General features: G+C 36.9%; 1 protein-coding gene across 3 annotated transcripts; it reads right to left on the bottom strand.

Annotated features, from left to right (window-relative positions):
- Positions 1 to 20,186: 20,186 nt before the first annotated feature.
- On the bottom strand, positions 20,187 to 26,760 carry LOC127085276 (WD repeat-containing protein 26 homolog). Of its 3 annotated transcripts, none has more exons than XM_051025810.1 (5): positions 26,429 to 26,760; positions 25,076 to 25,734; positions 22,147 to 22,248; positions 20,956 to 21,588; positions 20,187 to 20,612 (listed from the first exon to the last, which is right to left on the bottom strand). In XM_051025810.1, the coding sequence occupies exons 2-5, from the start codon at positions 25,715 to 25,717 to the stop codon at positions 20,388 to 20,390; spliced, it is 1,602 nt and encodes a 533-aa protein (XP_050881767.1). In that variant the 5' UTR covers positions 25,718 to 25,734; positions 26,429 to 26,760; the 3' UTR covers positions 20,187 to 20,387. The 3 variants fall into 3 exon arrangements, with proteins under 3 accessions (XP_050881767.1, XP_050881765.1, XP_050881766.1); XM_051025808.1 differs by having other exon boundaries at positions 25,076 to 25,961; positions 26,421 to 26,759; XM_051025809.1 differs by having other exon boundaries at positions 25,076 to 25,961; positions 26,429 to 26,758.

Here is a 26,760-nt window from a genome sequence, read left to right as displayed (position 1 = left end):
ATCTTTCCAGTAATCGAATTTCTCTCCATCAAAGACAGGAGGCTTAGCATTGTAACTATCCTTTTCATTTGTGTGGGCCATAGTTTTTCTCGTTCTGGATCTCTCTACACTGTTAAGTGTTTGATTAGAAAATCAATAACAGGGCCGGAGCTCTGATACCAATTGAAGGTGAGAAAAACAAGAAAGGGGGGGTTTGAATTGTTTGGAAAATAAGCGCTTTTTCAAAATGAAAATCACACAAGGATTTTTATACTGGTTCGCTTATAACACAAAGCTACTCCAGTCCACCCGGCCAAGGTGATTTCGCCTTCAACAAGGACTTAATCCACTAATCTTGAAAGATTGATTACAAACAACGTCTAAGAGAAAGATCTCTTAGTCCTCTCAAGTATACAGACTACACAGAGTCACTTGAGGAAATACAACAAAGATAAAAGCTTATGTAATCTAGAGTGCTTCTAAGATAAGCAAATATTACAACAGTAAGAACAAAGTGTTTTACGTTTCAAGCAAAAGCTTTTTGAAATATTGAGAGAGATGAAGATTGTTTTTGTATGCTTGCTTTCTCTAACCTCTCAAAGTTGATGTTTCAGTAAAATCTTGTGATGTTGTACTTTTTTTTTTCTCAATGTTGATTTGCAGTCCTTTATATAGAAGAGAAGGATCCGTTGAAAAATCATAGCAGATAATAACTCTTGAATAATAATTAGTGCCATAACTTATGTTGCTTGTTGCCAAAGCAACTTTCTCTCCTTGAATGATTACTTTCCAAAAATAGTTCCTATTCATTTGAATTTGGAGTTAACGTCTCTTTCTGTATTAGGAAGTCCATTTCCATAACTTTGCTTGAAGTTAACGTTACTCTTCCTTATTTAGCAATTCCATAATCAAGGTCTTCGTGTTTCTGGAGATCTTGGAATCTTGCTATCTAACTTCTGATGTTGATCTCTTTTGAGTTCTGATGGTTTCTTCAGATAGCGCCAAGAACTTCTGGAGTTTGACATACCGTTGTTCAGAATTAGAACTTCTAGAGCGTACTTCTTGTTCAGATGCTTCTGATATTTTGCTGTTTTGCTCAGAGTTAGACTTTCTTGAACGTGTTTCTACTTCAGATGCTTCTGGTCTTCTGATAATTTGTATCTGATATGATTCTGTATCTGATGATTTCTTCCTTCTTTCCTTAGAACCCTGCACACTTAGAAACTTTTCGTTAGGGTGCCATTTTTGGTTTCATCCTTTGTTATCATCAAAATCATGGAATCTGTTGTAGAACAATTTTTGTTCTTACAAATACAGAGTGAGACTCACTCTTGTACTTTAGGAATTTCACCCATGTCCAGCGACTGTAATCATCAACAATGACTAGTCCATACTTCTTTCCATTGACTGATGCTGTTTTCACAGGACCAAATAAGTCAATGTGGAGAAGTTCCAGAGGCTTAGAGGTAGAAACAACATTTTTCTTTTTAAAGGATGTTTTTGAAAATTTTCCTTTCTGACATGCTTCACACAGAGCATCTGAAGAAAACTTCAGTTTAGGTAGGCCTCTGACTAACTCGAGTTTATTTAACTGAGAAAATTTCCTCATGCTAATGTGGCCCAAGCGTCTATGCCACACCCATTGCTCTTCGTGAACAGTCATCAGACATTTAACATTTTGTTCTTTTAAATCAGAAAGATTGATTTCATAAATGTTGTTTTTCCTCTTGCCTGTGAATAGGACTGAACCATTGTTTTGATTTATGGCTTTACATGTTTTTTGATTAAAGATTACATCATAACCGTTATCACTTAATTGACTTATGGATAACAAGTTATGCATTAATCCTTCTACATAAAGGACATCAGATATAGAGGGAAGAGTACCATTACCAATAGTTCCGGAGCCTCTGATCCTTCCTTTCTAATCTCCTCCGAAACCTACAAATCCAGCGTCTTTAAGTTCCAGACTTTGGAACATAGACTTTCTTCTCGTCATGTGTCGCGAGCATCCAGAGTCCAGGTACCATGACTTGTGTCTGAATTTTGCTGCATAGGATATCTGCAACATAAACAATCTTATCTTTCGGTACCCAGAATCTCTTGGGTCCTTTCTGATTAGTCTTCCCAGAGTTTCTTATAACTTTGGGTTTTCTAGCATTTTCAAATTTTTGTTCTTGTGTGTGTGTATAGTGATATGAAAATGGAGATTTAAGTTGGTCACTAGAAGAAGTTTTAACTTCCTTAGGATCATACCCAATTCCCTTTTTATTGTTCTGACTGACTCCATAAATCATGGATGCCATAATACTCCTACCTATTCCATTTTTCAGAAATTCTTGAAAGGCTTCTTCATATTCATAAATTAATTTATTTGAAGTTTGTGGTGCTTGAGACAACGGTTCTTCTAATTCTAAGCTTTTTCTTTTTGCTCCATCTCTTTCTAATGTTAAAGATCTGATTGTATCTTCCCGCGCTAGAATTGTCATCTCAAGCTTGCCACATTCTTCAAATTTTGCTTTAAGACAGCCTTTTATGTTTTTAAGCTTTTGTTTTAATTTCTGATATGAGCTAAGAGTTTCTGACAAGCATGATTCTAGATCAGATCGAGAGAGTTCAGAAAATACCTCTTCAGATTCTTCATCTGAGCTGCTCCTGGATGTGGTAGCCATAAGTGCCACGTTGGCCTGTTCATCAGAGTCAGATTCTGATGACCCAGATTCACTATCATCCCAGGTAGCCATTAATCCTTTCTTTGTCCTGAAGGTATTTTTCTTGAAGCTTTCTTTTCTAGAATTGTCTTTCTTTAGCTTGGGGCATTCATTCCTGTAGTGACCTGTTTCTTTACATTCATAACAAGTAATATCTTTGTTAGTTTTACCTTTTGAGGTTGATTCTGATCGATCCCCTCTGGGTCTTGGTCTTCTGAAGTTGTTGTTCCTCTTTTTCCAGAGTTGTTTAACTCTTCTGGTCAGGAGGGACAATTCTTCTTCATCATCAGAATCTTCTGGTTCAGAGTCATCAGTATCTTCAGTTTCTGCCTGAAGAGCTTTGGTTCTGTCAGGTTTGCGTCTTTCATATCTGGACTTTAATGCTACGGACTTGTTCCTTTTCTGAGGCTCATCTTCCTCTAGTTCCATCTCATGGCTTCTGAGGGAGCTGACAAGTTCTTCAAGACTGATATTGTTCAGATCCTTTGACAGCTTCAGAGCAGTAACCATGGGTCTCCATTTCTTTGGCAGACTTCTGACTATCTTTTTGACGTGGTCTGCAGTTGTGTATCCTTTGTCTAGAACCTTGAGACCTGCAATCAGAGTTTGGAATCTAGAGAACATTGCCTCTATGGCTTCATCATCTTCCATTTTGAAAGCTTCATATTTCTGGATAAGCGCCAGAGCCTTTGTCTCTTTGACCTGAGAGTTTCCTTCATGAGTCATCCTCAGAGAGTCAAGTATGTCTTTGGCTGTTTCTCTGTTGGTGATCTTTTCATACTCGTTGTAAGATATAGCATTGAGGAGTATGGTTCTGGCCTTGTGATGATTTTTGAAAACTCGCTTCTGATCATCTGACATCTTACTTCTGGGAACTTCAGCTCCATCCTCTGTGATAGGAGGTTTGTATCCATCTGTGACAATGTCCCAGAGATCAGCATCATAGCCTAGAAAGAAACTTTCAATTCTATCTTTCTAGTAATCGAATTTCTCTCCATCAAAGACAGGAGGCTTAGCATTGTAACTATCCTTTTCATTTGTGTGGGCCATAGTTTTTCTCGTTCTGGATCTCTCTACACTATTAAGTGTTTGATTAGAAAATCAATAACAGAGCCGGAGCTCTGATACCAATTGAAGGTGAGAAAAACAAGAAAGCGGGGTTTGAATTGTTTGGAAAATAAGCGCTTTTTCAAAATGAAAATCACACAAGGATTTTTATACTGGTTCGCTTATAACACAAAGCTACTCCAGTCCACCCGGCCAAGGTGATTTCGCCTTCAACAAGGACTTAATCCACTAATCTTGAAAGATTGATTACAAACAACGTCTAAGAGAAAGATCTCTTAGTCCTCTCAAGTATACAGACTACACAGAGTCACTTGAGGAAATACAACAAAGATAAAAACTTATGTAATCTAGAGTGCTTCTAAGATAAGCAAATATTACAACAGTAAGAACAAAAAGTGTTTCACGTTTTAAGCAAAAGCTATTTGAAGATTGAGAGAATACAATGTTTTTATGAGTGTTGATGTTTCAGTATGTTCTTGTTGTGTTGTTGTACTTGTATGTTCTACACACAATGTTGATTTGCAGTCCTTTATATATAGGAGTGAAGTAGTCGTAAAAACTGATGGTCAATAATTTGAATTAATGCCATAACTTATATAGCTTCTTGCCAAGACAACTTTCTCTCCTTGAATAACTACTTTCCAAATATAGTTCCTTTTCATTTGAATTTGGAGTTAACGTCTCTTTCTGTATTAGGAATTCCATTTCCAAAACTTTATTTGAAGTTAACGTTACTCTTCCTTATTTAGCAATTCCATAATCAGAGTCTTCGTGTTTCTGGAGATCTTGGAATCTTGCTATCTAACTTCTGATGTTGATCTCTTTTGAGTTCTGATGGTTTCTTCAGATAGCGCTGAGAACTTCTGGAGTTTGACATACCGTTGTTCAGAGTCAGAACTTCTAGAGCGTACTTCTTGTTCAGATGCTTCTGATATTTTGCTGTTTTGCTCAGAGTTAGACTTTCTTGAACGTGTTTCTACTTCAGATGCTTCTGGTCTTCTGATAATTTGTATCCGATATGATTCTGTATCTGATGATTTCTTCCTTCTTTCCTTAGAACCCTGCACACTTAGAAACTTTTCGTTAGGGTGCCATTTTTGGTTTCATCCTTTGTTATCATCAAAATCATGGAATCTGTTGTAGAACAATTTTTGTTCTTACATACACAAGTGGTTCTATAAATACCCTTGTGCAGAAGCATTTGTGCAGTTACAATTTCGTTTCTCTCTCTCTCTCTCTCTCTCTCTCTCTCTCTCTCTCTCTCTCTCTCTCTCTCTCTCTCTCTCTCTCTCTCTCTCTCTCTCTCTCTCTCTCTCTCTCTCTCTCTCTCTCTCTCTCTCTCTCTCTCTCTCTCTCTCTCTCTCTCTCTCTCTCACACACACACACACACACACACACACACACACACACACACTCAAAGCCTTCATTCTTAGCAGCTAGCACTGAGATTGAAGGAATCCGTTCGTGCGGACTGAGTAGAGGCGTTGTCACCATTCAACGTTCGTCATCGCTCCATAGATCTGCATCAAAGGTTTCAATCGCCACAAGAGGTAACAATTCTATCACTGATCATGCTCATTCGTAAGGATCACTAAAGGAGAATTTTGTTTTTAAATTTTGCTGCATTTTGGATCGCTCTTCTCCTTCATATACTTCAGTGTAGTTGAGTCTTGCTCTCTAAAGAAATTCTCGAGCTATTAATCTAGTGTTGTCTCTTGCAATTGACCCATTAGTATTATGCTTCAACTTAAACACCCTCTTCCCTTTGATAGCTTTTGTATGTGTTGGCAAGTCAACTAACTCTCATGTATTGTTTCTTTCGATCACTTGTAAATTTTCGACCATAGCTTCCTTCCATTATTTATCTTTGAAGGCCTCGCTATAGCTGATTGGTTCAACACTTGCAAGTAAAGAGAAATGAATTAAATCCCCATCTGGCGTGACTTCATTATCACCAACCACTTCACAGTCTTGAAGCATTATTGGGAGTACTCTAGTTCTTTGAGGTCTTTGGCTTGTGCTAGCCATACCCTCTCGATTGTCTGCTTTGACTTTGACTATATTATCATCTTTGACTTTTACTATTGCTGGAGTGTCATTAACTGGAATTTCTTCGTGCTCACTACTTCCTTCATCAACTTCATAGTCTATCAATTTCTTGTTAGTCGCATCACCTGAATTCCAATCCCAAGCAGAATTCTCATCAATCACAATATCTCGACTCATCGTGATTTTATTGTTAATTGGATTGAATAACCTGTATGCTCCAGTCTTATGATATCCTACCAAAATCATAGGTTCGCTCTTATCGTCAAGCTTCCTTCTTCTTGCATCAGTAACATGCTTATAAAAAATAGAGCCAAACACCTTCAGATGACTCACTGATGGTCATTTGCCACTCCACACTTCTTCAGGAACCGTGTTCTTCAGCTTCTTGGTAGGGTACCTGTTCAGAATATAAACAACAGTGGTGACAGCTTCACTCCATAAGGATTTTGGAAAATTCTTCTGCTTCAGCATGTATCTCATCATGTCCAATATGGTATTGTTTCTTCTTTCTGCTATTCCATTATGTTGATGCGTGTAAGGAGAAGTTACCTCATAATTAATAGCATGTTTTACACAAAATTCTTCAAACATCTTTGATTATATTCACCACCTCCATCTGTTTGCAGAACCATGATCTTCTTTTCACTTTGGTTTTCGACAAGTATTTTGAATCTCTTAAAGATTGCAAATACTTTGTCCTTTTGCTTGACCACATAGATCAAAAACTTTCCACTATACTCATCGACAAATGAGACAAAATACTTGTTTCCACCAATTGTATGATCCTCAAAAGGGCCACATACATCTTAATGTATTAATTCTAGTATGCAAGAGGATCTCATTGGCATAGTCGAAATGAAAGACTTTCTAGATTGATTTTCGACTAAGCAACCTTCACTGAATTTGTCGGAAATCTCAAGACGGTATACCAATTACAATATCTTGAGTGATCAATTAATTGAGTGATCAAAAGTTCAAATTTCCAAACCTCAAACGCCACACCTAACTATGTTTGTAGTCGACAACAATTTTTAGACATTGTATTTCAGTTGAACTGATCATGATTTTGAATGTCCTATTCTTCGACAAAGGATATTTCAAGACCAAATTATTTTGAGTGTCGAATAGTTCCAAGGCTCCATATTTCATAATCACTGAGAAACCTTTTTCGATCAGTTTTCCAACACTTAGCAGATTACACTTCATTCCAGGTACATATAGTACATCTTTGATCATAGTTTTTCCTTGATTTCTCCTTTGAATAACTATGTCGCCACTACCTTCTACTTGCCACGAGCTATTATCAGCAAGTTTGACCTTGCTCTTTTTCAACGAGTCAAAATCTTTTAACCACACTTTTCGAACAGTCATGTGATTCGAGCAGCCCGAGTCGAGGAGCCATATCTTGGAGTCGACATGGTCATCTGCAACTATAGCCACAACCATCATATCTTCATAATCATCTGAATCTTGGCGTGCAAGGTTCGCTCCTTCCTCCTTGCCTTTTGTCGCTCCCTTGTCTTTATCGTACCAACAGTTCTTAGCCAAGTGACCCTATTCTTCACAGTTATAGAAATGCACACTTTTTATCTCTTTGTCTTTCTGATAGAAGTTTCCTTCTCCTCTTTTTGAGGATTCATAACTCGTATCATCGATCTTATGCATTTGAGAATTCGGCCAAGACTTCTTGCTCTGAATCTTGTCTTCTTTGTCTTTGAAATTATCGGAACCGTCATCCTCCTTCCAAGCCTGGGCCTGCAGTGTAACACCCTTCTAAAATACCCCAAATATTTAATTAAAATAATAAAAATATCAATCAGAGTAATTATGCCCCGAAGGGTGTCACACAATCATTTCACACCAATCATCAAAATATCCTGTCATGCTCATTTATTTAATCAAAATAAAACATTCGCATAATACGCAGCGGATACAAACTAACAATATTCAAACCATGTAATACGTTACATGTAAAATTGTTCAACAATCAAATGAAAACAGAATAAAACATCCCGTCCCGATGTTACATCTACCAGAGCATGACCCACTAAGGACTACACTAGACGCCAAGGATTAACTTCTATTCAATCACTGCTCGTTACCTGAAAACATAGTTGTAAGGGTGAGTTCCTCAATCAATATAATAAGCATTATAAAACATCATGTCATGTTAAGTAATTTAACACATTAATCACCCTAATCACATAACACATTCAGTAACGGTACATCAACTCAAACATCATATTCAATACCGATGCAAATCATACTCATACTCAATATCAACACAAACACACGTATAATATTGGAATACATCCATTCATATTATACGCCATACACATTTTATGCAATGAGACTCCATGCATGCGGTACCGACTATTCGTGAACATATAGTTCAACTTCACCGACCAAATCCAGGTACGGCTACCAAGCTCACTAGTCCCACTCATTTGAGACCTAGTGACTCACATCACTAATTCCTCACCATGGGAATTAGCTACCACCCCAAGGGCCATGCTATGCACGCTAATCACCTAGCATGCAAATATCAACAACAGTCCAAAATGACTAACATCACTAATTCCTCACCATGGGAATTAGCTACCACCATAAAGGCCACAATATGCATGCTAATTCACGTAGCAATGCAACATCATCAACAACAATCTACAATGGACCTATGCTCACACTCTAAGCCATAAAACAGTCCATACATAATTTCAGACATGATCAATACATTCACAACATTATGCATATCATCATACATCATCAACATATTCACCACATAATCATATCATGTCATATCACATAATCAATCACAGCATTAGCACACTCTACTAATGCCTATACTACTCAAAACAACGGGAAATGATCCCTAATATATCATACATCAGCTGAATTACGTTACTCAGCTGAACCGCTAAAAACTGCACAACAACAGCTCAGGAAAATCACAACCCTGCCCATACGCGTATTGCCTATGCCCATACGCGTATGGCGCATTTCCTCGCCCAACCCATACGCGTATCATCTGCCTCATACGCGTATGCTACGCGTACCACTCTCCCATACGCGTACCAACAGAGACAAATCTACGTTCAAAATATCATTTTCCTCACCCATACGCGTAAGGCCTCATCCATACGCGTACCAGCCATCTCATACGCGTATTGCCTAGTGCCATACGCGTATGACCAGAAACCAGAATTTCCAGATCTGCAATGGCTTTCTCTGCTACGAGATTTATCCAATTCAACCTTCCACAGTCCAAATTTTACACACAATTCATTCATATCATCTAACACGAATCATACACTTTCGATTTCACAAATTGCTAACCTTTCTACCTCTAATTCCTACGATTTTCTTCAATTATAATCCAAATTTCGTTCATCCCAAAAGTTCACAAATTCATCATACATCATTCAATCAGAGGCAAATCAATAGTTTCTCACTACCCATCACGTATTATCCCATAATACCCATTAATCGATGATAAACCCCCATTACCTGAGTTAATCCGGCAATTTCTGAGCTTCAAGTTTTTCCTTCCTTCAACCCTTGTTCTCTTTTGCCCTTTTCCACTTTCTGTCTCTTTTCCCTTTTCACGTGAAAAATAAACCTTTTTACTAAATGGGACCTTTTCTAAATTCCAACTTTTATTCCAATAAAATAATAACCCAATAATAATAATAATTTCAATAAGAATATTCCAATTATTTAATTAAATTAATAAATATATTATTAACTTAAATTAAACAATTATCTTGTTTTATCGGGGTGTTACAACTCTCCCCCACTAAAAGAGTTTTCGTCCTCGAAAACATACCTCAAGCGAATAACTCCGGATAAGACTCCTTCATCTGACTCTCAAGTTCCCAAGTCACATTGCCACCTGCTGGTCCTCCCCAAGCTACCTTCACCAAGGCAATCTCTTTACCCCGCAACTGCTTCAACTCTCGATCCTCGATCCTCATAGGCGATGTTTCAACAGTCAGGTTATCTCTCACCTGTACATCATCTACTTGGACTACATGCGACGGATCATGAATGTATCTCCTCAACTGAGACACATGAAAAACCTCATGCAAATTCGCAAGCGACGGCGGTAAAGCGATACGATAGGCTACTTCCCCTATCCTTTCCAAAATCTGATAAGGACCAATAAATCGAGGTGTCAACTTTTTCGACTTCAAAGCTCGCCCAACACCAGTTATCGGAGTAACACGGAGAAACACATGATCTCCCTCTTGAAACTCAAGTGACTTCCTCCTCTTATCATGATAACTCTTCTGACGACTCTGAGCAATTCTCATCTTCTCCTGAATCATCTTAATCTTTTCCGTAGTTTGTTGAACAATCTCCGGTCCAACCACAGCACTCTCACCGGACTCATACCAACATAAAGGTGTCCGACATCTCCTACCATACAAAGCTTCAAACGGTGCCATACCAATGCTCGAATGAAAACTATTGTTGTAGGTAAACTCAATCAAAGGTAAATAACAATCCCAAGCACCTCCCTTTTCCAAAACACAAGCTCTCAAAAGATCCTCCAGTGACTGAATCGTCCTCTCAGTCTGACCATCAGTCTGCGGATGATATGCAGAACTCAATCTCAGCTTAGTTCCCAAAGCCCTCTGCAAACCTTCCCAGAACTTCGATGTAAATCTAGGATCTCTGTCTGAAACAATACTCGACGGAATACCATGCAAACTTACGATCTTCTCAATATACAACTCGGCTAATCTCTCTAACGGATAATCCATTCTGATCGGAATGAAATGAGCCGACTTTGTCAATCTGTCAACAATCACCCAAATAGCTTCAAAATTCCTACTTGTCCTCGGTAAACCAGAAACAAAATCCATACTGATACTGTCCCATTTCCACTCTGGAATAGCCAACGGTTGCATTAGCCCAGACGGCTTCTGATGCTCAATCTTTGACTTCTGACAAGTCAAACAAGAATAAACAAAACTCGCAATTTCTCTTTTCATTCCCGGCCACCAAAATAACTTTTTCAAATCATGATACATCTTCGTAGCCCCAGGATGAATACTCAAGCCACTGCGATGTCCTTCCTCAAGAATACTCTTCTTCAGTTCGGTAACATCCGGAATACACACCCGATTACCAAATTTCAAAACACCATTCTCATCAACTCTGAATTCGCCATCTTGACCTTGATTCACTAGAGTCAACTTATCAACCAAAAGCACATCGGATTTCTGACCCTCTCTAATCTCATCCAGAATACCACTCGTTAACTTCAACATTCCCAATTTAACACTATTGTGAGTACTCTCACACACCAAACTCAAGTCTCTAAACTGCTCAATTAAATCCAATTCCTTAACCATTAACATAGACATATGCAATGATTTCCGACTCAATGCATCAGCCACCACGTTTGCTCTACCCGGATGGTAATTCAAACCAAAGTCATAATCCTTCAGAAACTCTAACCATCTCCTCTGTCTCATATTCAGCTCTTTCTGATCAAACAAATACTTTAAACTTTTATGGTCACTGAAAACTTCAAATCTTGACCCGTACAAATAATGCCTCCACAACTTCAGAACAAAAACCACAGCTGCCAATTCTAAATCGTGCGTTGGATAGTTCCTCTCATGAACCCTCAGTTGTCTCGAAGCATAAGCTATAACCTGCTTATTCTGCATCAACACACCACCCAAACCCAACAATGAAGCATCACAGAAAACCTCAAATGGTTCCGACGAACTCGGTAATATCAGAATAGGAGCAGTAGTTAACCTTCTCTTTAACTCTTGGAAACCTTCTTCACATTTTGAATCCCAAACAAACGCTTGCCCCTTTCTAGTCAACATCGTCAACGGTAACGCCAACTTCGAAAATCCCTCAATGAAATTCCTATAATAACCAGCCAATCCAAGGAAACTTCGAATCTCAGCAACAGACTTCGGAGCTTCCCACTTAGACACCGCTTCTATCTTAGAAGGATCAACAGCAACACCACCTCTTGAAATCACATGACCAAGAAAACTCACCTCTTCTAACCAAAATTCACATTTGGACAGTTTAGCAAATAACTTCTTTTCTCTTAGAACTCCTAAAACCACTCTCAAATGCTCAGCATGCTCTTCTTCAGATTTCGAATACACCAAAATATCGTCAATAAACACCACAACAAACTGGTCTAGATACGGATGGAAAATCCTATTCATATACTCCATAAATACTCCAGGTGCATTAGTCACACCAAAAGGCATCACGGAATACTCATAATGTCCATACCTTGTTCTGAAAGCAGTCTTCTGAATATCCTCAGTTTTCACACGTATCTGATGATATCCCGATCTCAAATCTATCTTGCTGAACACACTCGCACCAACCAACTGATCCATCAAATCATCAATCCTCGGCAAAGGATACCGATTCTTGATCGTCACTTTATTCAGTTGCCTGTAGTCCACACACAACCTCATAGTACCTTCTTTCTTGTTAACCAATAACACTGGTGCACCCCACGGTGACACACTTGGACGAATAAATTTCTTATCCAACAGATCTTCCAACTGACTCTTCAATTCAGTTAACTCAACAGCAGACATACGGTACGGAGCCATCGATATCAGTCTAGTACCAGGTACCAAATCAATCGAGAACTCAACTTCACGCTCTGGTGGTAATTCATTCACTTCTTCCGGAAACACATCAGGAAAATCACACACCACGGCTAGATCACAAATCGCCAGTTTATCTTTAGCCTCCAAAGTCGCTAACAGCATAAACAACTCTGCCCCATCTGCTACTGCCTCATTCACCTGCCTCGCTGATAGAACCACACTCTCTCCTACCTCAACCTCAGGAAATATTACAGTCTTATCAAAACAGTTGATATAAACTCGGTTAAACACCAACCAGTTCATACCCAGAATAACATCAATCTGCACTAGTGGAAGACACACGAGGTCTATCCCAAAGTCTCTACCAAAAATACTCAAAGGACAATTCAAACAAACTGAAGTGGTAGTCACTGAACCCTTCGCAGGAGTATCAATCACCATACTTCCACGCATCTCAGATATCTCTAACTTAAGTTTCACAACACAATCCAAAGATATAAAGGAATGAGTAGCACCGGTGTCAATAATAGCTACAAGAGGAAAGCCATTAATATAACACGTACCTCGGATCAAACGATCATCTGCAGAAGTCTCAGAACCCGATAAAGCAAAGACCTTGCCTCCCGACTGATTCTCCTTCTTCGGCTTAGGACACTGTGGGCTGATATGACCCACCTCTCCGCAGTTGAAACAAGTCATAGTCTTCAACCGGCACTCTGCAGCCAAGTGACCACCCTTGCCACACTTGAAACACTTCTTCTCAGCACTGGTACACTCATGGAAACGATGTCCAGCCTGACCACATCTGTAACACTTAGCAGGGGCACTGGAGTCTCCCCCACTAGGCCTCTTCATGCCACTCTGTCTCTGGAAACCTTTGCCAGCTGCATACGGTTTCCCACGATCATTCTGATTCTTGCCTTTCCTATCAACCCTTTGCTGATAGCTCTCTGCTCTAGCCTTGGAATCCTGTTCAAAAATCCTGCAACAGTCAACCAAATCAGAAAACACTCTGATCCGCTGATACCCAATAGCCTGCTTGATCTCGGGACGCAACCCATTCTCAAACTTCACACACTTTGAAAATTCTCCAGTAGCCTCGTTATAGGGAGTATAATACTTTGACAGCTCTGTGAACTTAGCAGCATACTCAGTAACAGACCGGTTACCCTACTTCAATTCCAAGAACTCTATCTCTTTCTTTCCTCTGACATCCTCTGGAAAATACTTCCTCAGGAATCTCTCTCTGAACACCGCCCAAGTGATCTCAGCATTCCCAGCAGATTCCAACTCAGTGCGGGTAGCAACCCACCAATCATCTGCTTCTTCTGACAGCATATGCGTACCGAACCTGACCTTCTGGTTATCGGCACACTCAGTCACTCGGAAGATCCTCTCGATCTCCTTCAACCACTTCTGAGCACCATCTGGATCGTATGCTCCCTTGAACATTGGAGGATTGTTCTTCTGGAACTCACTCAGTTGACGAGCAGCTCCCATTCCCGCAACATTCGGATTCCCTCCAAGTACTCCAGCTAGCATACCCAGAGCCTCAGCAATCGCAGCATCATCTCTACCTCTTCCAGCCATCTCTATTCTGAAAACCCAACAACTAAAACAATAAGTACTGATAGGGTTACACAACACCTATCCCGTACAGGGGAAACAGAATAATTACGACTCGACTCGACCGACTATGCTCTGATACCACTAATGTAACACCCTTCTAAAATACCCCAAATATTTAATTAAAATAATAAAAATATCAATCAGAGTAATTATGCCCCGAAGGGTGTCACACAATCATTTCACACCAATCATCAAAATATCCTGTCATGCTCATTTATTTAATCAAAATAAAACATTCGCATAATACGCAGCGGATACAAACTAACAATATTCAAACCATGTAATACGTTACATGTAAAATTGTTCAACAATCAAATGAAAACAGAATAAAACATCCCGTCCCGATGTTACATCTACCAGAGCATGACCCACTAAGGACTACACTAGACGCCAAGGATTAACTTCTATTCAATCACTGCTCGTTACCTGAAAACATAGTTGTAAGGGTGAGTTCCTCAATCAATATAATAAGCATTATAAAACATCATGTCATGTTAAGTAATTTAACACATTAATCACCCTAATCACATAACACATTCAGTAACGGTACATCAACTCAAACATCATATTCAATACCGATGCAAATCATACTCATACTCAATATCAACACAAACACACGTATAATATTGGAATACATCCATTCATATTATACGCCATACACATTTTATGCAATGAGACTCCATGCATGCGGTACCGACTATTCGTGAACATATAGTTCAACTTCACCGACCAAATCCAGGTACGGCTACCAAGCTCACTAGTCCCACTCATTTGAGACCTAGTGACTCACATCACTAATTCCTCACCATGGGAATTAGCTACCACCCCAAGGGCCATGCTATGCACGCTAATCACCTAGCATGCAAATATCAACAACAGTCCAAAATGACTAACATCACTAATTCCTCACCATGGGAATTAGCTACCACCATAAAGGCCACAATATGCATGCTAATTCACGTAGCAATGCAACATCATCAACAACAATCTACAATGGACCTATGCTCACACTCTAAGCCATAAAACAGTCCATACATAATTTCAGACATGATCAATACATTCACAACATTATGCATATCATCATACATCATCAACATATTCACCACATAATCATATCATGTCATATCACATAATCAATCACAGCATTAGCACACTCTACTAATGCCTATACTACTCAAAACAACGGGAAATGATCCCTAATATATCATACATCAGCTGAATTACGTTACTCAGCTGAACCGCTAAAAACTGCACAACAACAGCTCAGGAAAATCACAACCCTGCCCATACGCGTATTGCCTATGCCCATACGCGTATGGCGCATTTCCTCGCCCAACCCATACGCGTATCATCTGCCTCATACGCGTATGCTACGCGTACCACTCTCCCATACGCGTACCAACAGAGACAAATCTACGTTCAAAATATCATTTTCCTCACCCATACGCGTAAGGCCTCATCCATACGCGTACCAGCCATCTCATACGCGTATTGCCTAGTGCCATACGCGTATGACCAGAAACCAGAATTTCCAGATCTGCAATGGCTTTCTCTGCTACGAGATTTATCCAATTCAACCTTCCACAGTCCAAATTTTACACACAATTCATTCATATCATCTAACACGAATCATACACTTTCGATTTCACAAATTGCTAACCTTTCTACCTCTAATTCCTACGATTTTCTTCAATTATAATCCAAATTTCGTTCATCCCAAAAGTTCACAAATTCATCATACATCATTCAATCAGAGGCAAATCAATAGTTTCTCACTACCCATCACGTATTATCCCATAATACCCATTAATCGATGATAAACCCCCATTACCTGAGTTAATCCGGCAATTTCTGAGCTTCAAGTTTTTCCTTCCTTCAACCCTTGTTCTCTTTTGCCCTTTTCCACTTTCTGTCTCTTTTCCCTTTTCACGTGAAAAATAAACCTTTTTACTAAATGGGACCTTTTCTAAATTCCAACTTTTATTCCAATAAAATAATAACCCAATAATAATAATAATTTCAATAAGAATATTCCAATTATTTAATTAAATTAATAAATATATTATTAACTTAAATTAAACAATTATCTTGTTTTATCGGGGTGTTACATGCAGTGCTTGTATCGAATCTTAAACCCCTTTCTTTTCGACAATCCTAATCTCATGCGCCTCCAATGAACCAACCAAATCTTCCTATTTCAGAGTTTCAAGATTGTTAGATTCTTTAATAGATACAATAACATGATCAAAGCGAGAGGTCAACGTACGCATTACCTTCTCAACTATCATCTTATTAGTTAGGGTTTCACCAAAACCCTTCATGAGATGGACGAGATTTTGCACCTTCGACACATAACCTGCAATCTTTTCATCTTCTCCCATCTGCAAAAATTTATATTGTTGTTGCGAAGTCTACAATTTGACGACTTTGACTTTCTTACCTCCTTCATAATACTCAATAAGAATATCTCATACCTCCTTCAATTCAACACGAGAGATCTTGTCGAAATTATCTGAATCTATCGTCGATTGAATGCAACACACGGCCTTCCAGTCTTTCTTCTTCGCCTCCTTATTCACGACCCTCTGAGCATTGGTTGCATTCTCAGTAAGCTCAGGGACGTCATTACTAACCACTTTTAAGATTTTATAAAATCCGAATAAGGACTTCATCTGCTTGCTCCATCGGTTTTAATTTTTACCATCGAGAATTGAAAGAGAATTCAGAATGCTATTATTACCATTCATCTTTGCAGCAAACGCGATTAACAACCCACGATCCCAAAAACACGATCACCGACGTGTGATTCTTGAAAACACTATCAAGAATATAATCGGAGTTCTAAATACCAATTTGTTAGTGCGTGAGACACTTTTTATGATGAGAGAAAAAAGGAAAGAGAATCAAAAATAAGGATTCATACTATTGAATTATGATTGTACAATTTGAATTATAAAATATATATATGTTTATAAACAGTTAACTTCTACACTAAATAACAAACCTAGACCCTAATTAACTTTTCGCTTGGGCTACACAACTTGAATAATATCACAACAATGAGAAGATAAGGTTCAGTAAGTTTAAACCCGATGAGGATTATGTAAGAGTTGTCTGAAGCATATTTCACTATCACAAAACTAAGGGTTCTATCGAGGTGGATGTGACACTTACAAGATCAACATACGATGTTTTAAAATCTGAAACGTCCCAACAGAGCTTTTGGTTATGATATGTTATTTTAGATTTATGTTAAGTTTATGTTATGTCTGGATGTTGTTAAGTTTATGTCATGTTATATCTAGATATTATTAAGTTTATGCCATGTTATTTTACGAGAATAAGTAGATAATACTTTAAGTAACAATACAACGATAAGTCATGAAAAATATATATACAACACCAAAAAGTCATGAAACAACAAATCATGAAATAATAAAAAGTCATACAATAATAAAAAGTAATACATCTATAACAGTCCATCATGCGTATTGTGCACAATCTCCGTTTCTAAAGCATAGACCTCTCCATTTGTGTTTATCAAACCTACGAGATTACAAGAAAGAAGTAGCATTGTTTGCAACCTATGTCGCTCACTCATACCAAATAGTTGAGGTGGTGGTGGAATGACATCAGAAGATCTCGCAACATATGAAGGTCATGTAAAATTATACACCCTCTTACATGTCCCTTGGTGAGTGTTGAGATGACTACTATGAGTGTAGAGACATATTAGAGCATTATTTAAAAAAATTAGTCGCATGCCTACATTCATGTGAGCTACATAGTCTTGTTCGCCGACCTACATTGATGTGAGCTACATAGTCTTGTTCACCGAGCTACATTGATGTGAAATATATATATATATATATATATATATATATATATATATATATATATATATATATATATATATATATATATATATATATATATATATATATATATATATATTATATATATATATATATATATATATATATATATATATATATATATATATATATATATATATATATATATATATATATATATATATATATATATATATATATATATATATTGTATTCTTTTTTAAATATTAATGTAGAATTGCATGATTTTAATTTATATGTTTTAGTCTAGTATTAAATATACAAACATTTTCCTTTCCTTTGTGATAGACGTGATATGAGTTCTATAAAAAATTGTTTCCCACGGACGGCGAAAAAATGGAGAGTCAAGCATGCTCATTTAAATGGTTTTTAGGAGTACTGTCGTAAGATTTAATCTATCACCCTTAATTCATATACTAACCATATGGTACATCAAGAGTTTGATGACACTGTCCTATTTTCAGGTTATATGCATTGGAAGAGTTTCGTAACTACTTACCTACTTGAGAGGTGTCTCCACCAGTTTGGCTACCCTGACATACCACGACCATCCCTTGGCGTACCATTTGGAATTGATGGATAATTTTGTATTAACATGATGGGTAATGTCACCGCGATTAGAAAAATGTGATTAGAGAAAATATAATGGCTGCGTCTTTTCTTGGGCAGTGTCGAGATGGATACTTATATTGGTATTATAGGGTATCACATCCTCTTATTACTCTCTTGGTTCAGTTGGCTCTTCTAATTTTACATGACCTTCATATGTTGCGAGATCTTCTGATGTCATTCCACCACCACCTCAACTATTTGGTATGAGTGAGCGACATAGGTTGCAAACAATGCTACTTCTTTCTTGTAATCTCGTAGGTTTGATACACAATTATATATATATATATATATATATATATATATATATATATATATATATATATATATATATATATATATATATATATATATATATATATATATATATATATATATATATATATATATATATATATTGTCAAGCATAGTCGGCAAACATGGCACCTCTGAGAGCAAATCAACATCATTCAATACACTCATAACCCTCAATGAAATACAATTTTGTCATAACAAATTCATATAATAGTAGTTATTTTTAATAACCACTAATAAATAAAATGAAATAAAATTAATATATATACCGAATCGTTTTTTAAGTCCAGTGACAATAAAAACGTTATACCAAATTTTTAAAGAATGTGATGTCTTCTTTGCATTTAAACCAAACTTTACAATCAATCTGGTAAAAACCTGTGCATTTCTATCGGATTTGCTAAAAATCCGGTATCACCTCCCCATAAGACCATGGATTTTACCAAATATTCGGTAAAATACAAACTTTTCATACCAGATTTATTATACACCCGGTATAGCAAACAATTATTGCATTTGTATTATAGTTTTGTTACAATTTAAATATCCAGCATAAATGCAAGAAAAACAACAACAAAAATAAACTTACTTTTCAATATCCAGCATAAATGCAAGAAAAACAACAACAAAAATAAACTTACTTTTCAATATCCGTCCAAATCTAAAGTTTGAAAGTTTACCAAAACTTTAATGAATTCAGTATATGCTCGTATGTGAAAGTGTAGGGTGCAACCATGAGGGTGTCAAGTAAATTCCTCATATATCTTCTTCGTCTCCTAAAGACAGAAGCTCCATATGTTGTGTGAAACAATGACAAACGTATATTGTTGTATTTGACAATGTAACCCCATTGACCATGCACTTCATAAGCCAAATACATAAGTGTAACTTTTGGATTACATGGAAATTTATCCAAGACCAAAAACCTAGAATTAGTCATTTCCAACAAAGCTTTATTATCATAGACTTCACTTAATTCCATCAGTGAATTGTTCTAACTAGGAAATTATTGAATAAATGCTCCCAACAAGTGTTATGGCTCTATAGAATTACAGGTTACTGAAATCATTTCAAAGAACTAATGTTATGGCCCAACAAACTACTACTCCAAAGAAAAAGTGACTGAATCATCACGGGGATAACTTTTCAAGTTCTTTAAAAAGTTAAGCTCCAACTAATATTTGGAAGCAATCTAAATTTCAAAGAAAAGCTTTAACATACAACTGCATGGTTGTTTAGACATTTCAAAGAGCATGTCACTCGCATGCTCATACAACTGCATTGGCAAACCAAGGAAATATTTGTTTCCCAAACTTACCATATTCTGTTTGTCCTTGAAAAACTAGTTATATACAAAACTAATATAACAAACAGAGAAAATCCACTAATCACTTGAGAATTAATTAACTAAAATTCAAGGGCAGTAAAGAGGAAGCAAAGACTTAAAAGAACCATGGTTATTTCGAAACTGCTAAAAAGTCAGATGGGTGGTATGAATGTATGCTAGGTATTTATTTACACAGTTGCAATGATAAAAGAGAAAATAAAATGGAAATAGTTTGCCTTCATCTAAGTTTCCCACCATTGCTGTGATGGTTGTTGCCGTTGCTGTATGTATTTGGGTGCTTCACATCCAGACGCTTTAAGCCCCATATCCGGACTGTGCGGTCATCACTGGCTGAGGCCAACATATGGGGGTTAGCTGGATTCCAGCTCACACAGTTAACGGCTCCAGAATGGCCAGGCAATGCATCTACCAATTCCCCTGAGCTTCTGTGCCATATGTAAACCTAACAAACATGGAAATCCAATAAACTCAAAAATGGCTTCCCGATAGAATTTATAGAAATGATTATAAGGGGAAGTTAATCAAAGAATAAATTCTAAGTTGGTCTCTGAAATGTTAAATTGGTCCTCTAATATCTAAAATCGTAATAATACTCTTAAGGGTTATGTTTAACTAAAACAACGACAGTTAACACTTTCAAAAACATTATTAGCAATTTCTTAATTTGAGACTAGTCTGACAACACTGGATGTGGAATTCGATATTCCACACTTCAATCAACTATAACATAGGCAACCTCAAGTAAAATAAACATAATGTCTTTTATAGACTACCAAATAGATTACCTGTGAATCCTCACTTCCACTAGCAATAAATGATTGCTCGTGCCCACCAAAGCAAGATCTAATGATAAACCGGGAGCGTTTGTGACTTTTATACTTGCTAACAAGCTTAGGGTCACCTTCTATATTCCAAAGATGTATTTCTTGGTTCAAAAGATTAACCAGCAAGAATCTACTATCCTTTGACAGAGAGAATGAAGTTATCGCCTGATCCTCTTCGATAAATCTCTCATGCTTTGTTTCTTTATTGAAGAACAGTATTGCATTCTCTTTACAAATACTAAGATGTTCCCCATCACCAGTTATTTCCAAATCAGAAATCTTGAGGGTTTTTTGTCCTGTCCAAGACTCCACTTCTGTCCCATCTAATTCCCACATGCATATGCTCTTGTCACTGAGACCAGAAAGTACATACTTTCCACAAGGAAACCATGCACAGGAGATAAAGCCAGAACCATTCTTTTCATAAACTTGCAGGCGCTCACCCGTAGAGACATCCCAACGCATAACAGCTTCCTCCACTCCACATGTGAGAAGCTCCTGGCCATTAGGACTCCATGAAACGGATGAAACAGGTTTTTGGTGACCAAATAGTCTATGCTTCATTGACAGTCCATCCCCACCATCTGTAGCAACCTATAGAAGTATGGCCAAAAATCCAAAAGAGTGAAACCCAATATCATAGCATTAAGTGACAATCTATGTCCATGCAAAAAAACAAAACACTTCCTAAAAGCAGACCATTAATTTGGATCCTCTCCCACAACTTTTCTACATCCCTCTACATCATCTCATTTCTACCTATCTCTCAATTATTCTCTCTCCTAACCACATCATCATTTTTCCTATCTTCTCTTTGCTTTCACTCACTTTTTTTTGCTGGATATATGATGCATGTGAGAGATGATTTATAACCTGGCCACATCATAAAGAGGGTTACGCTCTTTACTATTTTTCAATAAAACATGAACTGAGCAAAAGTAAAGAAAAGGTAACATAGAATTGGACACTGTTGGACCAGGGTTTATGCTATTCCTAACAATGCAGATATCCTTTGTAACTGAGAAAGAAAAAGTTCAAGTATTATGTCAAATTGAGTTATATGACGTGAATAACAACTTACAATTGGTCTCTGCATTTAGGATCTGATGTTTAAAATAGAACAGAAGCATATATTTCATCATCAGATATTACCTCCCAAATGATTGCAGTTTGATCTTTTGATGCTGTGGCTAAATATTTCCCATCATGTGAAAATTGTACAAACCATACTTCATCATCATGGGCTTCTAATATCTGCCAGATATGTGATGGATAAGAAAATAGCATCAGAACAGATATACTGCTCATCCTATAGAAAGAAATGCATGATTGTCATGGTTAAACATGTTCAATGTTTAATAGCGATCAAAGAATACCATATAGACCATGCACATAACTAACAGTCAATAAACATACTCCCTCTGTCCCTAAGTATAAGCACCCCCATTTGACAAAATGAGTCCCCAAATATAAGCTTTTTCAAATTACAAGATACATTTATTGTATCTTCTCCAAATAAACCCCTAAATATTACATCTTAGAATATGAAAAGTCAAAATTAACTACTATACAAATATAAAAGGATATTTTAGGTAAAACAATACATAAATAGACATGTTAATTACACAGACAATTTTTTTAGTAAGAGTGAAATATGCAATGGGGACTTATATTTAAGGATGGAGGGAGTGTATTATAATGATATTGGTTTATAGAAATGCACAACTACAGTTTAAACTGAATAAGATCTGCCTTTCTGCAATGATCATATGGATAATAGACAATAGTTAGAGATAGAGACTATGAAAAACCGTACGTCAAACCATGTCACACCTACTCTTATAAACATGGACTGAAGTGCTTATCATCCACTCACCCAGAATTGTCTTACACGTCATAGTCTGGGCAAACAATCTTATGATCATCTTATGCCTTTTTCTTCTACAATTTTACATGCCTCAATAAGTGAATTATCTAGTCTAACTCTTGACACTCACTATTCATCCTTGATAGCAAACCAAAACAAAGAATACTGAAAATTGTATAACTGACTAGAAAACTACATGTACTATTGCTTCTTTTTTCCCCTTCTTGGGTTTGAAATTAGCATCTGAAAGAATAAACCTAAATGCAAAATTCCAATTAAGGAGACATGCATCTCAAGTTGGTAGCTCAGTTGGTAAGAAGAGACATTGAAGAAATTCTAACCAGAAGATTAGGATTCAATCTCTGGAATCTAATATAACTACATTTACTAACATTTGCCTATGAAGAAAAAAAACCAGCTGACACAAATTCTAGTCCGTTTCTATACTTCTAATGATTCCAATGTATCTTCAAATATTTTATTTGAAGATTTTGATATGTTAATAATAGGGAGATTCAGAAGTTTTATTTTCAATTTTGATAGTCTGTTGTTAATGTCTTTTAGTTAAGGATTGAGTTTGGCTTTGGATAGCTCTGGCTCCTGTCCTACAAAATCCTTAAATGCTCAGTAGAGTCACACCAATTCATCTCTCTAGCTAGAAAACAAGATAAGATTTATTTATTTATGCACACTCTCCGGACTCAATTATAAGCAAAAGTACACTCACTTATTGAGAATGATAGTTAAGCCTATTTAATTTGCTTGATTTGATGTCAAAAAGAAAATACATTTACTAGCCTACCCCTAATTATAAATGGTCATCTCCTTGCAACATTAGGGAATTAAGGATTGGTTTGGAAACTCTTATTTTGATTTTTGAGGCTTTATCATTATTCATGATCTTCACATTTATGACCTTTTCCTAATAATTATTTTTTGTTTCCTTTCTCAGTAAAAGTTGTTAATAATCAGTTATGTTTTAAAAAAACTTGTTAAAACATATCTCTAGATCTCAATTGGACTCGGACCAGTCACCATTGCCAGACTGAAACCTGTGATTAAATCTGGGTCAGTGTTGTCAATTGCAAATAGCTGAAAATAGCATATTGTTGAAATTCCGGTGTGCATGAGTGGTATAACGCCGCTATAGCAGCTATTTGACAATATTTTTTACTAAATAGCATATAGTAGAACAATAGCGGTATAGTGCCGACATAGCGAATATTTAACAATATTGATCTGGGTGGGAGTGTTGTGCCAGTCTTAAATCAAGTGGACTACATGAATATCAGAACTAGGTGTGACGATACCACACATGGAACACCTCTAATGACAAAAGGATATGATTTTCACATCAAAACTATGTCCTGAGCATCCAGGGTACATGTCTATCATCCATGGGCTTTGGCCCACATGATGTGTTGCCTTCTGCTCAAACCAGTGGCTTAAAGTTGTAGAATAAAACATGGCAATAATGCGTATGATTGTGACACACAATAAACGAGAAACTATTTCAACAGACTCTATATTTACAAATATTGAAGTCAATAAGTACAAATGGAAACACACAGGATAAGGTTGAGTGCTGAAACAATAGATCGACATTAAGGAGAGGGCTTCAAAAGAGGAGATAACCAACAAGACAAGAGACAAGTAATTTTGATCTTTTACTATTTACAGGTATTGGCAAGTTGCCACATTAAATATTCACAAAATCTATTACTTCAAAACATCCTTTAATAATTTAGTACATCTATCAAATGTAAGAAGATAACAGAATATATAGTAGTGGAAAAGTAAACTGAAATTAAACTGTGATAGAAGGTGCAAATGTATTGGCTTCTCATTTCATTACACAACTTGAAGGCTTTTATAGACTGCTAGACAAGAACAAGAACTTAGAATTCTTCGCCCAACACAATGCTGACTGTGTAAGCTTATCAGAAAACAGCGGAGAATAATTTAGCCATTATTCAATACATATAATTACTGACTCTAATACAAGGAAAGACAAACTATATACTAGCCTCTTATCATACAACCCCTTTAGAAGAAAAGAAGTAAAGGAACAAGACAGTTCTAGCATGCAAAGAGCAAACAATCAAAATGATATTTTGCCACTACCAATAACAAGTCAACAATGAAGAGTTTGCAGACAGTTACAATGAAGTTAAGAAATAGAAAGGTAAAAAATAAAGATTCCCATTTTCTAACCTGTAATGTTCTAGATGGTATCTGACTTTTTCCACAGTGGTGATCTGAATACAAAGACATCTCCTTATCCAATATATTGTGAAATGAGCAAGCTTCTCGTTGCAAGATGATGGCTTGTTCAACTAGCTGTTCCAATCTTTTCTCAGGTATCATTATAGTCGGAGGAATCAGTTTTTGTAGTTTCTCTAGCAGTTTCGACCGAGAAGAACCATCTTGGCCACGCGGAGACACTAAACAGGAAGAAAGTTCACGAATTCTAGTACTATCAACACAATGTTGTGTAATCTCATTCCTCAATGTATTCAATGCATCCGCGGCCTTATCCCCATCAAGAAGCTCGAAAAATTTCTGCTCCAATATTAAAAAAGAAGCATCCCTAACAACGCTTTCATCTTCTAGACCAATATTTCTCAATGTAGCTAAACTTTCCTCCCAATCCCCAGCACGTATCTGCTGCTTAAACAGATTTACCACAGACGAATTCAAATGTATGCCAGATTCCTCTTCTAGGTTTTCCCCACTCTTTTGGTAACCAAGAGAATACAATGCCTCCGTGATTATCCTTACAAACTCCCCTCTTTTGATAATCCCTTTTGAACCAACAACTCCATCGTCCCCTTCATTTGACAGGGGGCGAGCCATCAAGTCACTTGAAGATCCTACAACGCACTCCACAGAAGACGAACAGTTAGAAAGACTAAAATATCCTGTAGCTGACAATTTCGTTCTTTTTAAAGCTGGTTCTTCATCTTCCACACCTCCCATGAAAAGTGAACCTCAGCCCATATATAATAATTTTCCAGCAGTGAACAAAAAGATACAGTACACAGAAAGAATACAACAACCAAAAACCAAATGCCTGCGAAAATAGCCAAGAGAGGAATATCTGCACAAGAAACATCAAGAACCAGCAATAACAAATAATCAAATACCATATAACTCAATAAAGAAACATTCAAACATCACGAGAAACCTAAAGTATATCATATAACTAATGGAATTAATTCATATATAGTGTTGATGCAAAGAATCTTTACTCATTTCAATCATAATTACTCTAAGAATCACATGATTTTGCAAGTGCAAATTCACACCTAAAGTATATCAAAATTAAACTCAACTTATTATAACCAGAAAAATCAAACTAGTCAAATTGAACTGATTTAGCGTCAAAGCACACAACACTTGCACCGCAAATTCTATCCCTAAACAACGATATCAGAATCGAGAGCAAGAAAAATCACTTTCCAAGGTAACAAACAAGAATCAGAACTTCATAACAGAAAATCGGAATCCGCAGATCCAGGAACTGCAGAAGAACAGGAAGAAGAAGGAAATGACTCACCGACTTACCGGAAAAGCGAGAGAAAGGATCTGAAGTTCGCCGGAATCCGATGAGCGATCGCTTGTAGAGCACCGCCGATTACGTTCTTTGGCCTGTAACCGAATTCTATCTTTCTTTCTTTGTTCAGTTACCGAAGCAGAAGAAAGGGATTGGGTGGTATGAACATGTGTTTAATATATTTATAGAGAGAAAATTTTCATCAATTATTCTACTCAATTTCTCTTTTTCTTTTTCCAATTTTTCTTTTCTTTCTATAAGCTACATTGGCTTCCACATCTCTTCCTCTCACCACACCACCTCACCTATTTTTCTTTTTCGTTTTTTGGTTTCACCTCTTTGT

Source organism: Lathyrus oleraceus, chromosome 5 (genome assembly GCF_024323335.1).
Source record: "Lathyrus oleraceus cultivar Zhongwan6 chromosome 5, CAAS_Psat_ZW6_1.0, whole genome shotgun sequence".
NCBI classification, from domain to species: Eukaryota; Viridiplantae; Streptophyta; class Magnoliopsida; order Fabales; family Fabaceae; genus Lathyrus; species Lathyrus oleraceus.
The sequence above is the reverse complement of the archived record's forward strand: the minus strand, read 5'-3'. Positions and strand labels throughout refer to the sequence as shown.